This window comes from Vulpes lagopus, chromosome 12 (genome assembly GCF_018345385.1).
Source record: "Vulpes lagopus strain Blue_001 chromosome 12, ASM1834538v1, whole genome shotgun sequence".
Lineage (NCBI taxonomy): Eukaryota > Metazoa > Chordata > Mammalia > Carnivora > Canidae > Vulpes > Vulpes lagopus.
Window position 1 is genome coordinate 24,597,982 of NC_054835.1, and position 14,146 is coordinate 24,612,127.

A 14,146-nucleotide genomic window follows, 5' to 3' on the forward strand; every position below is an offset into this window, starting at 1 on the left:
CTATTTTCGCTTTATAAAGAAGAAGACTAAGCCACAGAGGGAAGCCTCCTCTGGGGTCGCACTGCATGAGTGCCAGGGCAAAACATGTGCTCAAACATCCTGCTTAAGAGAGGCTGACATCAACTGGGAAAAGACATTATATTGTTTTGCAAATAATACTTCTGATACAAAAATATATACAATAAGGCAAGATAAAACTGGAATCAAAATAAATGTATGAGGGACGCCTGGGTGGCTCAGCGGTTGAGGGTGCCTTTGGCTCAGGGCGTGATCCTAGTCCCGAGATCAAGTCCCACATTGGGCTTTGCATGGAGCCTGCTTCTCCCTCTGCCTCTCTCTCTCTGTGTCTCTCATGAATAAATAAATTAAAAAAATAAATAAATGTATGAGCATAAAACTTTGATACAAAAACAAATATGAGACTATAGTAAACATACGCACACTGCTTTGACTTACAATTTAAGCATTCTTAACCCCGATTAAGTGCTCTTGTGAGCTGTAATAAATACCACTGAAGAACAAAGTAGGGGTTCAAGGAAGAGCGAACCCCCCAGCTCAGTGTGGAATGGGGAATCATAAGTCTCCCTGGAAAGGTTGGTGTTGGTCAAGGACTTTGAACCTCCCAACAGGAGAGTTAAGTGAGCAGAATTAAGAGACAGGAGTGCAAGGAGTGGTTGTGGGGGGTGTTGTGGGGATAGCACAGAAGGTATACAACTGAAACGTGTAACAAGGGAAGGAGGGAGCAAGGTCTTGAGGGGCAGGGTTAAGAGTACAGGTTCAATTCTATAGGCAAGGAGGAGTAGCATCCTCTAAGTGGTATTCTAGGAAGGTTTCATCTGGCAACGACATACAGACCCGATTAGATCAGACTGGGTGGTTAAGAGACTATAAAATACATACACAAAAAAAATTCTGCAAGAAAACACATAAAAGTATTCATGTTCAACTCTCAATAGCACCTAACAGATGAATTTTTCTTTGTCCTTTCTGTATTTTCCAAATTTTCTTCCATAAGCATGTATTGTTTTTATTACAGGAGGAAAAAAAAAGACATTTTCTTTAAGGAAAGTAGATGACAGTGCATATGACAGGCATCTGCATATGGCAGATGTAGAACTATAAAAGCAAGCTTACTGAATACTCTAAATCAGGTTTCAAAGCAGATTATAAGGTTTAGGGTCTTTGTATCTGAAGAATAGCGTAACCATAAGAGCAGGTCTAGAAATTCAGTGATTCATACTAAGATGTGAATGACTTGTTAAGTACCCCCGCCCCCATAAAAAAGCATCTCGATTTAAAGAAAAAAGGAGGGCAGCCCTGGTGGCTTAGCGGTTTAGCACCGCCATCAGCCCGGGGTGTGCTCCTGGAGTTCCGGGATTGAGTCCCTGCGGGGAGCCTGCTTCTCCCTCTGCCTGTGTCTCTGCCTCTCTCTCTCTCTCTTTCTCTGTCTCTCATGAATAAATAAATAAAATATTTTTAAAATAAAAATAAATAAAAGAAAAAAGGAAAGGAAAAAAACCATTTTAATCCAAACGAATCTCACCCCCACTCACCCCAAACAAGTTTTTGATTGAGAGAAAGGTTCTTGGGCAGCCCGGGTGGCTCAGCGGTTTAGCACCTGCCTTCAGCCCAGGGCCTGATCCTGGAGACCCAGGATCGAGTCCCACATCAGGTTCCCTGCATGGAGCCTGCTTCTCCCTCTGCCTGTGTCTCTGCCTCTCTCTCCTCTCTGTGTATTCTCATGAATAAATAAATAAATCTTAAAAAAAAAAAAAAAAGAGAGAGAGAGAGAGAGAGAGAAAGGTTCTTATATGTATATTGAGGATGCAGAGAAGCAGTTTCCCTTTGGGGCCTCACTCCCAGACATTTCTAAAAGCTTGCTGATGCCTTGGAAACAGCAGCAGGTTTGAATTCACATTCCTAAATGCACATATCAGCTCCACCACTTACTTGCTGTTTAACTTGAGCAGGTTACTAAATTGCTCTATGCCTCAGTATTCCTTTTTTCTTTTTAAATTAAAGTAGGTTCCCCCCAAAATTAAAAAAAATAAAAGCATTAAAAAATAAAGTAGGTTCCCCACCCAACAGGAGTTCAAACTCATAACTCCAAGATCGAGTCGCATGCTCTACTGGCTGAGCCAGCCAGGCACCCGTAGCCTCAATATTCTTATCATAAAAGGCAGACAATGTCAATCACTTCAGTGGTTTCTTTTAAGAACTGAATGAAAAGGTATATGAAGGGCTTAATGCAGTGTCTGGTACATAGTAAATACTCAACAAGTGGAATATGATGTTATTATTCTGTGTTGTCTCATTGCCAATCAGAAATCAGGTAGCAGACTTAGGGTGGATAACTCAGAGTAAAGGATGAATGCACTTAGAAACAGAAATGGTCTATATATCTTAGCAACCTAACGTTGGCTCAGTGATCATTGTGGGAAATGTAGGACTTAATCTAAATTAAGGGGAAAAACATTTAGCTATTGCCTACCCACTTACAGGATACTTAGCTGTGATTAATACAATATTTTAAGATATTATATTTTAAAAGATAGTAATAATAAAATGCCATAACTTAAAAAACAATAAGTCCTTAAGAGAAACATTTCCATCCACTTTAAAGCATGTGAAAGATCCCTATGGGGGGAAAAAAAGGATTCACAATCCTTTGAAGAAATGATAGGAATTTAACCGAAATGAAAACTATAGTTAAGAAGCCCATTTTGAGGAAAAATTTATCTGTTCAACATCTACAATCTCCTTCTAGAAGATGTACTTTTATCACTCTACATCCTGCTTGGAACCAAGGCTTCAATTTGAGAATGCAAATTCACTAGAATTATATAAGACCGAGCAGCAGCAAATCAGGAAAAACTGGGGAAACAATCACAGTTTTCAATCTAGTTTTAAAACTCTGGCCCACGTCTCATCTTTGAACTTGAGAATGTTTCCTTTGTCCTTTCTGACATTACCAGAGGAGGAAGGCCCCATGCCTCCTATCTCTGTGCTGGACGCCATCTTTAATGATGATATATGGGGGTCCTTTCCCCTCAGCACTGCTGGGGGGTCAAACATGTGATGCTACCCGTCTGAGTATCAACAAGCGAATTATAAACTGTGTCAATCCGAGTTAATGCAAAGCTGTAATCCTCTTTAACAAGAGATCAAATCACTGCTGTGAGTTATGTTCATTCTGTAATCTGATAAGGAAGAGAGGGAACCTCTAATAAAAGAGTAATGGGAGCCTTTAATGACGCTGGTAAAAGGCAGCACCAGTGAAAATATTGCTCTCGTTCCTGCTGATTAGATCAATGTTGCATATTTGCCTGGACTTGTTTCACCTGTCAGAATAACCTGTGTCTTTTTTAGGAGATAAGAAACCTCAGAGAAAGCAGCTGTATGTATCTTAACCATTCTTGCTTACAAGTTTTTAACTAACAAGAAATGCTCCATGGAGGGTACTTCTGGGGTTATTAGCTGATGTGCTCTCAATGCCGAGCAAACTACACCAGAATACTTGACCATGATGCAGTGCATATTTCTATTAAATAAAGGGGTAAAAAGTAGGCAAATGGAGTCAAAAATGGCCCACATAACCTCTGGGTTACCAACTGTAGGGGAAAAATATTATCAGGAGAGTGGGAGAATGTGCCCGTGTCTAGGGTGCAGACCCACACACAAAAATGGCAAGCCGAAGATAAATTGCCTGTACGAATTCTATTATACCAAGGCACCTCAAGAACAACGTGGCAGTGATATTGACAAAGCACTTTACAAGGCTGGATTACCTTTGTACATTTCCTTTCTAAAACTCCAGATGTAAAACAATTATGTATTTGGTGCTTAGTGGTTATCATTAAAAGATCTTTTCCTGGTTCTTTTTTAATGCCAGCAGCTTCACAGAAGGAGTGGGAAAAATGGTTCTTTATTGTGGGGGAGGAAACAAGGGGCTAATATGGAAATTCTTACTGTTTCTATTGAGAATTTCTTTTAAGTTCTTTGCAAGGAACAGGGCATCCGTAAAGTGTTAATACTGCTATCATTTTTGTAGTAAGAAACAAAGCTTCTCAGGAAATATAATCAGCTAGCCTTAGTATGGGTGGTACCAGAACAGGGTTTGCGTCAGAAACATTGTCCAAAGCAGCAGTGCCAGCAAGGTGAGCACCAAGTTTCTATGATGCACATGCAGCTGCGAGTTGCTGCTGAGACCCTTACCGTGCTGACAGCCAAAATGCTCCATGGAGGGGCACACGGCGTCAGCAGAGTGCCTGGCACACGTGGATTCCCTTCCCAAATCTGAGGCGGCAGCCAGCTCAGAATCTGCTTCTATTTGTCACATCAGATTTTACATCTGACCTCCGTCAATACAAATGAAGAAGTAACTTCTTTAAAATTAAAGTCTTGCCTCAGAGGGTCTTTGTTTGTTTGTTTATTTATTTATGATAGTCACACACACACACACACACACACACACAGAGAGAGAGAGAGAGAGAGAGAGAGAGGCAGAGACATAGGCAGAGGGAGAAGCAGGCTCCATGCACCGGGAGCCCGACGTGGGATTCGATCCCGGGTCTCCAGGATCGCGCCCTGGGCCAAAGGCAGGCGCTAAACCGCTGCGCCACCCAGGGATCCCCTCAGAGGGTCTTTGAAAAACACAGGCAAATTTCTACCACCTCCAAATTCTTCATTTTGTTAGAACCATAGTAAGAGATCATCTGAATTTTCATGTCAGACACTCTCTGGTCTCAAAGCACCCCAGGGGATTCACACCACATAAAGTAAGCTCTATTTCTAAAATACTGATAAGTTTAGAATAACTTCAGTTGTCAGAGAAATGAACAGCAATTCTGTAAACCATGCAAGTATCACACTGACCTGTTCTTGGTGGTAACAATGGGCTTAGAGGGATTCTCTCCCAAAGAGACACCACATGTTTTTTCTCCCTTAGCCCACTGATAACCCTGTCTCTACAGTATCACATTATACTTTACCCTCTTAGCAAAAATGACCCTAAGGGGCAAACAGCAGCTGCTCTGGAGTTGCATCAAAACTATCAAGGGCTTGGCAAAGTCAATGATCATTTTTAGGCTCAGAGTAACACATGGGCAAAGAGTGATTTCTTTTGTTTTCTCTAGATACTGGGTATGTTCATCAAGCCTGCAATAGAAACCACCCATCTACCTCCTAATGGAGTAAAGACCTACTGGACATATGAAGTATCAAGGGTTACATGAGACTTTCAGTAACATGGGAGACCTGAAAGCACATAAAAGGCATTTAAATTAGTATCCAAAGTTTATCTACAAAGAAATGCCCCCAAAGGGAAATCTGGTAACAAGGGGACACAAACTGGCTACTTTGCATTTAAAAGGTTTAAAAAAAAATAGATCGCTTGAAGAGAAAAATTCCTAGCATGAGAAAAGAATATGTATCAGCAGAAATTAACTAAATAGATAAAACTACACAGACCACATCACAGGAGAAACAAAATGAAGATGCCATTGCCTTCTTTTAAAGATCCTTTTAAAGATAGTACTTCTCTCTCCACTAAGGGTATTTTAATACCCTGTGTTAAAGATCTCTTCTATCCTCTCCCTTAATGAGAACTATGTTCCAGTTTCAATTCAATTTGACCAAGTGCAAATTTTTTTTTTAGCTCAAATAGCATGATTTTAGCTCAAACTGGGAATTCAAGAAAGAGTAAAACAGCCCTCAGATTGTCTCCCTCTTCCCATCCAAAAACCGCAAGCACTGGGGCTTTAGGCATGTGTGGAACAATGAACTGAGGACAAGGAACAAAGAGAAGGGGTTCTCTCTTCAGACCCGGCTAAGGTAGGAATCATAGGTGGAACTGTCTCTGGGAATAAGAAATCAAAGTGCTAGAAAATGTATGCTTATTTTACCATAATTTAAAAGGGGGAGGGGCAGCCCCTGTGGCCCAGCGGTTTAGCGCCACCTTCAGCCCAGGGCGTGATCCTGGAGACCCAGGATCGAGTCCCACATCGGGCTCCTTGCATGGAGCCTGCTTCTCCCTCTGCCTGTGTTTCTGCCCTCTCTCTCTCTCTCTCTCTCTCTCTCCCTCTCTCTCAAATAAAAATAAAATAAAATAAAATAAAATAAAATAAAATAAAATAAAATAAAATAAAATAAAATAAAATAAAATAAATAAAATAAAAAGGGGGCAGAGGGTAACGGGAAGAGACACCAGTATTTAAAATGTATTAAAAAGCCAGTTTTATCCATATGGTCCATAAGGCAGAAATCATAAGGAAGAGATGTTTCATTCATGTACTTCAATAGAGAAATAATCAGGGCCTTCCCATTTCCTCTATGTATTATATATATAATCTGCACACTGAAAATGTCCTTTTTTGTTGTTGATACAAAGCAGTATAAGGTTACAGCAGAAAAATTTCAAACACTGGAAATACAGAGACTAGAAAGTAAAGTGTGTTTTCTACTCCTCTCTACCCAAGCAACAAGTATGTGGAGTCTATATCCATTGTTTCAGAGCTTTTTACTTTTTTATATAACTTCTATGAATGTATTCTCATGGTAAATAAGTGGACCAAAATAAAAGGATAAAGAACAAAACACTTGAGTTTCCCTCCCCCGTCCCTCATGCCATTCCTTCTCCACAGGTAAATGTCAATACTGTGATGTGTGGTCTTCCCACACATTACTCTCACCACTGTAACATATACACAGATATGTATACTTAGGCCTGTTTAATCTTTATTTTCAAAACATAAATGGATCATCACATTATGAGCACTGTTTCTTTTTCTAGTTAATAACCTGGAAATCTGACAGTATAATTGATTTTTTTAAAGATTATCACTTTTTTTCTATCATACATACCTATTCACTCAAAAGGTGGATTATATAATATTGGTTTTTTTTTTTTTTTTTAGATTTCATTTATTTATTCATGAGAGACAGAGAGAGAGAGGCAGAGACACAGGCAGAGGCAGAAGCAGGCTCCATGCAGGGAGCCCAACGCGGACTCGATCCCGGGTCTCCAGGATCAGGACCTGGACCGAAGGTGGCGCTAAACTGCTGAGCCACCTGGGCTGTCCCTAATATAGTATTTTGTACCTGGAGATTATGTCATGGCAATACCTTTAGTGCCACTTCATCATTAAACAGCTGTTTATAATTTCGTTAAAAGATTTTACTGTGATTTATTTATTCAGTAAGCAACTACTTAAGGTAAGCAACTAGTTATTTTCCCCCATTATAAACCGTGTTGCAATAAAGATTGTTTTGTTCTGTATTTCCCATTTACTTATTTATTTTTAAATAGTTTTTCTAAGATTTATTTATTTGGGGGGGGCAGAGGGAGAGAATCCCTCAAGCAGACTCCCTGCTGACTGTGGAGCCTGATGCAGAGCTCAATCTCACAATCAATTAAATCATATTTATTGATTTATTCTTTACCAAAGTACAGCTGACACACAATATAAAGATTCTTTTTTTTTTTTAATTTTTATTTATTTATGATAGTCACACACAGAGAAAGAGAGGCAGAGACATGGGGAGAGGGAGAAGCAGGCTCCATGCACCGGGAGCCCGACGTGGGATTCGATCCGGGTCTCCAGGATCGCGCCCTGGGCCAAAGGCAGGTGCCAAACCGCTGCGCCACCCAGGGATCCCTAAAGATTCTTAATACAAATATGTTTGCCAACTTATTTCCTTAGATCAATTTCTAGAAGTAGCTTTTTCTGGGTCAACAGATAAGTATACATTTAAAATTCTGCCACAAAAATAAATAAATAAATAAATAAATGAATAAATAAATAAATAAATAAATTCTGCCGCACATTGCCAAATAGCCCTCGAAAATCATTTTGCCAATTACATTCCCAACAGTGGTATATAAAAGTGTCTGTTTCCCCACACCATCAACACAGGAGATTACCAATCTTTTCATGTTTTATAATTTAATAGGAAAAATGAAATCTCATTTTAATTTGCATTTCTTTGATTAATGAGGTTGACAGTCTTAGTTTTTTAGCTATTTGAGATTTTTTTTTATGACTTCTAAGTTGGTTTGTTGACCTGCTTTTTGCCCATGATTTTTACTGGGATTCTTAGAAACTTGTAAAAACTCTTTTACATAGTAAAGAAAAATGCTACGCTACATATCAAACCTTTTCTTGCCAGCTTGTCATTTACTTATCACTTTGTTTCCGATGTCTTTTTTTTTTTTTTAAGGTTTTTAATTTATTTATTCATGAAAGACACAGTGAGAGGCAGAGACATAGGCAGAGGGAGAAGCAAGCTCCCTGTGAGGAGCCCAATGCAGGACTCAATCCCAGGACCCCAGGATCACACCCTGAGCCAAAGACAGACACTCAACCACTGAGCCACCCAGATGCCCCTCAATGTCTTTTTCAATATGGACTTTCAGAAAGTCAGATCTATTAATATTTTTCCCTATGGCTTCTGGCCTTGTTGTCATCTTAGAAAGTTCTTCTCTATCTCAAAATCATAAAAAATTCTGCATTCATACATGTACACCAAAAATGACGTATCCTGTAACTTAGCAAAACCAAAATTATTCATTTGAGGAAAAGTACTATGCACTGATTGATGTTTTAACACTTATGAAAATTTCCAATTCCTCAGTGATATTTTGTGGCGTACAAACCAGGAGACAAAACAGTACAATAGCAGACTGTCACCAGTTATGGAATTACCTAAAGGGAAACAAAATAGGCCAAGCTATGACTGCCTCCGTCTGCCCTGAGAGTTTGGATACTAGAAGCTGAGAGAGCTAATGCCCATTTACTCTACCCATAGTTAATCTGGCTTATTCAGACTATGGAGCATGAGCTGTAATGTAGATGAATGCTTCTTCTCTTTAGGAAACACAATGGAAATGAAGTATGCTGTGGTAAAAACACATGCTTCATTCTCCAGCTATAAGACTTCTATTAAATTCCTTGTTAAGTGGGCTAAACAAGCTGGAGAGGGCAGCCTGGGTGGCCCAGCGGTTTAGCGCCGCCTTTGGCCTAGGGTGTGATCCTGGAGACCCAGGATCAAGTCCCATGTCAGGCTCCCTGCATGGAGCTTGCTTTCTCCCTCTGCCTGTGTCTGTGCCTCTCTCTCTCTCTTTCTCTGTGTGTGTGTCTCATGAATAAATAAAAACTTAAAAAAAAAAAAGCTGGAGAACAATGCTGATAATAAGCAATCAGTCCACAAGGGACAGCCTTTTCTCCTCCACAAATACTGAATGCCAGAAGGACTATTACCCAACAAACATACCCAACCCCTTCTCCCTTGCCTGTACCGGAAATAGCAAGATAGCACAGTTTTAACCAATGATATATAAGAAGTTTGGAGGGGATTTTGGGGAAGCTTTTACTTTTCTGATCAAAGAAAGCAGGTAAATCTGACACTTCTTCCTTCTCTTCCTGCCCTGAACACCATTTGATGGCTAAAACTGCAGCCACCATCTTGGGTCCAGAAGGGAAAGACCAAGGGATGCTGGCCCTTATATCACTGAGAAGGGAAAACCACTACCAGTAATTACATGCTACCCCTAAAACTCTCCTATCAAAAAAAAATAAACTCTCATTTGCTTATGCTTCTGTATGCAAGTTTTAAGATTCTTGCAGATCAAATCTAACATAATCCTAAATAATACAGTTATTTTATTTATTTTTTTTTAATACAGTTATTTTCAAATAATCTTTGGATAGCATTTGTTAGCAACCCTCAGAAATTATAAGGAATAAATAAGATTCAGGAAAACTAAGTGCTTCTGGGATATTAGGTGGTTTAAGAAAAATCCCAACTAAGAAGGACAACAAGTTGTTTCTAAATGATCTAGTGGTAATACTGTACTCAAGAGATGCCACTAATACTTACACTGAGCTTCACTTTATGCCTGGGGTAATCATGTTTCCTTAATGGGTTTGTTTTAGTTTTTGAGCATCCACTTTTCCTTTTCTATTGATATAATTTTCCATGTTGTCCTGACAGGGATTTTAAGTTGTACTCAATTTACTCTGTAATTTCAAAAACACAAACTAGATCCAGAAATAAGTGGAAACAAACAAAAAACCTCAGCCAGACAAAAGCATTCACTTGTAAAGCACAGGAGAGCTAAGTCACAAAGTTCAGGGACCCCTGGGTGGCTCAGTGGCTGAGCATCTGCCTTTGGCTCAGGTCATGATCCCAGAGTCCTGGGATCGAGTCTCACATCAGGTTCCCTGCGGGGAGCCTGCTTCTCCCTCTGCCTATGTCTCTGCCTCTTTCTGTATGTCTCTCATGAATAAATAAAACCTTAAAAAAAAGTCACAAAGTTCTGAGTATAAATGTACTCAGAACCCTGCATAAGCTCTTTTGTACTCAAAGTACTGAACAAATGCAAACAAAAAATAAGTAATCATTGTATTCACCTAAACCTGCAGATCTACTACGTTTTAGGGCAGGAGAGAAAATCTGATGGGATTTAGTAGCAAACAAAATAATCTCAATTAAAAAGATTAAATGTATTTTGATATATAAAGCTGGCAAAACCCTTATGTCCTTCAAAACAATACTTTCACTTGATAAAGATTTATGTTTATATATGTCTACCAATAGGGCGTGCCTCGGGGGCTCAGGCAATTAAACATCTGCCTTTGGCTCAGGTCATGATCCCAGGGTCCTGGGATTGAGTCCTGCATTGGGCTCCCTGCTCAGCAGAGTCTGCTTCTTTGCCCTTCCCACTGCTCATGCTCCCTCTCTCTCAGATAAATAAAAATCTTAAAAAATGGGACCCCTGAGTGGCTCAGCGGTTAAGCATCTGCCTTTGGCTCAGGGAATGATCCTGGGACCCAGGATTGAGTTCCATATCGGGCTCCTTGCAGGGAGCCTACTTCTCCCTCTGCCTGTGTCTCTGCCTCTCTTGCTCTGTGCCTCATTAATAAATAAAATCTTTTAAAAAGATTCTTAAAAAACAACAACAAAACCCACAATGTCTACCACAGCATTATTTACAATAATCAAAAATCATTTAAATTCAACAATTAGTGAATGGCTAAATAAGTAGTATAAAAATATTACACAGTTACAATTTTTGAACAATGTTACTGACCCAAAAATGCTCACAGTATACAAAGAACTAAAGAAAGAATTCATAATAGAACTTTAATTATGTTCTACAGGAACATTCTCAAATGCAACTCATAAAGACTGAAAGGAGGGGCACCTGGCTAGCTCAGTCAGCACAGCATTTGACCCTTGATCTCAGGGTCATAAGTTCTAGCCCCATGTTGAGTGTAGAGATTACTTTTAAAGAAATAAAAAGACTGAAATATTCAGAGATGCTACAAGTGGCTCTCTCCTGCATGTGCGTATATATTTACACACACATTTCCTAGCTCCCTACACTGAGATAGCCTGGGAACAGTGAAACCCGGTGACAATGAACACCCTTAGCACACAGATCTTGGTTTCTAAATACCACAATCCCCCCAAAAAAATCAGGGCTCCCTGGAAAAAGACTGATTCCAGGGCTAGAACAGGGAAAGTATAAGACAAACCTAGAACACCTTGCTGTGCCACAAAATAAGAACATGCTCAAGGAATGGGGACATTTCAAAAGGACACAAACCAGCTTCCATTAACATGGAACCATTTCAAAAAAAAAAAAATAATGACAGTAATAGATAATAACTTATTGAATAAAATAGGAAAGCATGAGTTCACCCTGATATAGATGAATAAATGAATGGCAAATAAATGAAAGAGAAGGGATATGGCTAAATAAGTAATATAAAAATATTACATTGTAATAGAATGACAACTAATAAATACAGAAAGAATCAGTCTTTTACAAATGGTTATCTATTAATTGTAATATTATGAGGATACATTTTTTGCATATATTTCTATTTTGTTTTATTTTATTTTATTTATTCTTTAAAAAGATTTTATTTATTTATTCAGAGAGAGAGAGAGAGAGAGAGAGAGAGAGAGAGAGAGGCAGAGACACAGGCAGAGGGAGAAGCAGGCTCCATGCAGGGAGCCCGACATGGGACTGGATCCCAGGTCTCCAGGATCACACCCTGGGCTGCAGGCGGTGCCAAACCACTGTGCCACCGGGGCTGCCCTCTATTTTGTTTTAGTTTATAAAATGAGCATGTACTTCTTTTGTAAAATATATATATATATAAAGGTTCAACAGCAGCCTTACCAAACACAACATAATGCCCATCTCTAGAGCAGTCTCCTTTTAAAAAGGCAAGCATATGCACAAAAGCCCCAACCACATAAAGCAAGTGTCCTGACCCACGTTTTTGTCCTAGAGAAAAGCCTTGATGTCCTAGGCAGATAGCAAACGTTAAAAGCAAAACAACAAAGACAAAAAATACACTACCAGAGGCAACATTGATATTTACGGAAATTTTTTTTGGTTCTACAGTAATTATGGGGTGAAGAGATGTGACAAAGACCCTTACTATGATGAGAATGACAAATGGTTAACTGATAAGAAGAAATGGAGAGGGCGACAGGCTGTAGAACAGGTCAATATCAGGCTGTCATGGAGCCATTTGAGACACATAATTAATCTATTACTCACCTGGCATCATCATTCATTGTAGTATGGTCAATAGGTGCCATGAAGCTCAGTAGCTTGCTAAGGACATGAAACCTAAATAAAGCAGGAAATAAACAGGCAGCAACATTAGTAACTATTAACCTAGAAAAGGAAACACGAGCTAACATACTCCAGAACTGATTACAGGTTCATTTGGCTCTGGAGTAGAAAAGAGAATAATTCATAGGCACACACTGATCATAACCGTTATTTCCCTGTTTTTCCTTAATGTTACAGGAGAGATGTGTGATAACAGCACATTGTACATGACAGTTCAACACATCCACTTACATCATAGTCCCAAAAAAGAGTCAACACACTTGTGGCCCTGAGCAATATATTAACCCTTAAACACTATTCCAGACAGAAGAGAAGGACTTTGAGTATCCCATTTTCCTCCTCTAATTACATCTAAGCATTTTTCTTTTTTTTTTTTTGTATTTTTTAAAATTTAAATTCAATTAATTAACATATAATGTATTATTGGTTTCAGAAGTAGAGGTCACTGATTCATCAGTCTTACATAATACCCAGTGCTCATTACATCACCTGCCCTCCTTAATGCCTGTCTTCCAGTTACCCTGTCTCCCTACCCCCCTCACCTCCAGCGACCCTCAGTTTGTTTCCTATGATTAACAATTTCTTATGGTTTGTCTCCTTCTGTGATTTCATCTTACTTTATTTTTCCCTCTTTGTTTTGTTTCTTAAATTCCACAAGTGAGGTCATATAATGGTAATTATATGACAGAAAAAGATGTTCTCTAATTGACCTATTTCACTTCGCATAATACCCTCAAGTTCCATTCACATCATTGCAAATAGCAAGATTTCACTTTTTTGATGGCTGAGTAGTATTCCAACATCTTAATCATTTTTTAGTATCGTTACTAGTAGTAAGTATAGTTGTGTGACAACACCCAAATGCAATGCCTCATACCACCATCACTCATTAGCACTGGTTCCCTAAGTCAGAAAAGGCTTTTTAGTTTTTGTTTTTTCTTTTAAAGATTTTATTTATTTATTCATGAGAGACACACACAGAGAGAGGCAAAGACACAGGCAGAGGGAGAAGCAGGCTCCATGCAGGGAGCCTGACGTGGGACTCGATCCCGGGTCTCCAGGATCACACCCTGGGCTGAAGGCAGTGCTAAACCACTAAGCCACCCAGGCTGCCCCAGAAAAGGCTTTTTGAATTCCATATCATCTCTATTCACTAGATGCAGTATTTCATTTCCCCTATCTTTAAATGAAGGCGTACATCTGAATATACAATAAGTTCAACACTTAGATCTTCAAGTCATGGTGTTACAGAAATTTAAATTATATCATTTCCATTTTCCACTAACAAAAAAAAAGGCATTTTTGTATGAAGTGCTTTGAGATCATCTGATGAAAGAAGCTGAACAGGGACTCCTGGGTGGCTCAGTGATTGAGTGTCTGCCTTTGGCTCAGGGTGTGATCCCAGACTCCCAGGATCAAGTCCCACATTGGGCTCCCTGCAGAAAGCCTGCTTCTCTGCCTCTCTCTCTCTCTGTCTCTCATAAATAAATA

The 14,146-nt window shown here is 39.3% G+C and overlaps 1 protein-coding gene across 5 annotated transcripts in view; it reads right to left on the bottom strand.

Annotated features, from left to right (window-relative positions):
- AATF (apoptosis antagonizing transcription factor) overlaps positions 1–14,146 on the bottom strand; it is a 104,274-nt gene that overhangs the window by 11,861 nt on the left and 78,267 nt on the right. For all 5 annotated transcript variants that reach the window (XR_005983208.1, XR_005983207.1, XR_005983206.1 and 2 more), the window contains exon 11: positions 12,578–12,649. Coding sequence is in view for 1 of the 5 variants with exons in the window: in XM_041726308.1 (XP_041582242.1) it covers positions 12,578–12,649 (72 nt within the window). In the remaining 4 variants the exon portion in view is untranslated. The remainder of the gene's footprint in view (positions 1–12,577; positions 12,650–14,146) is intronic.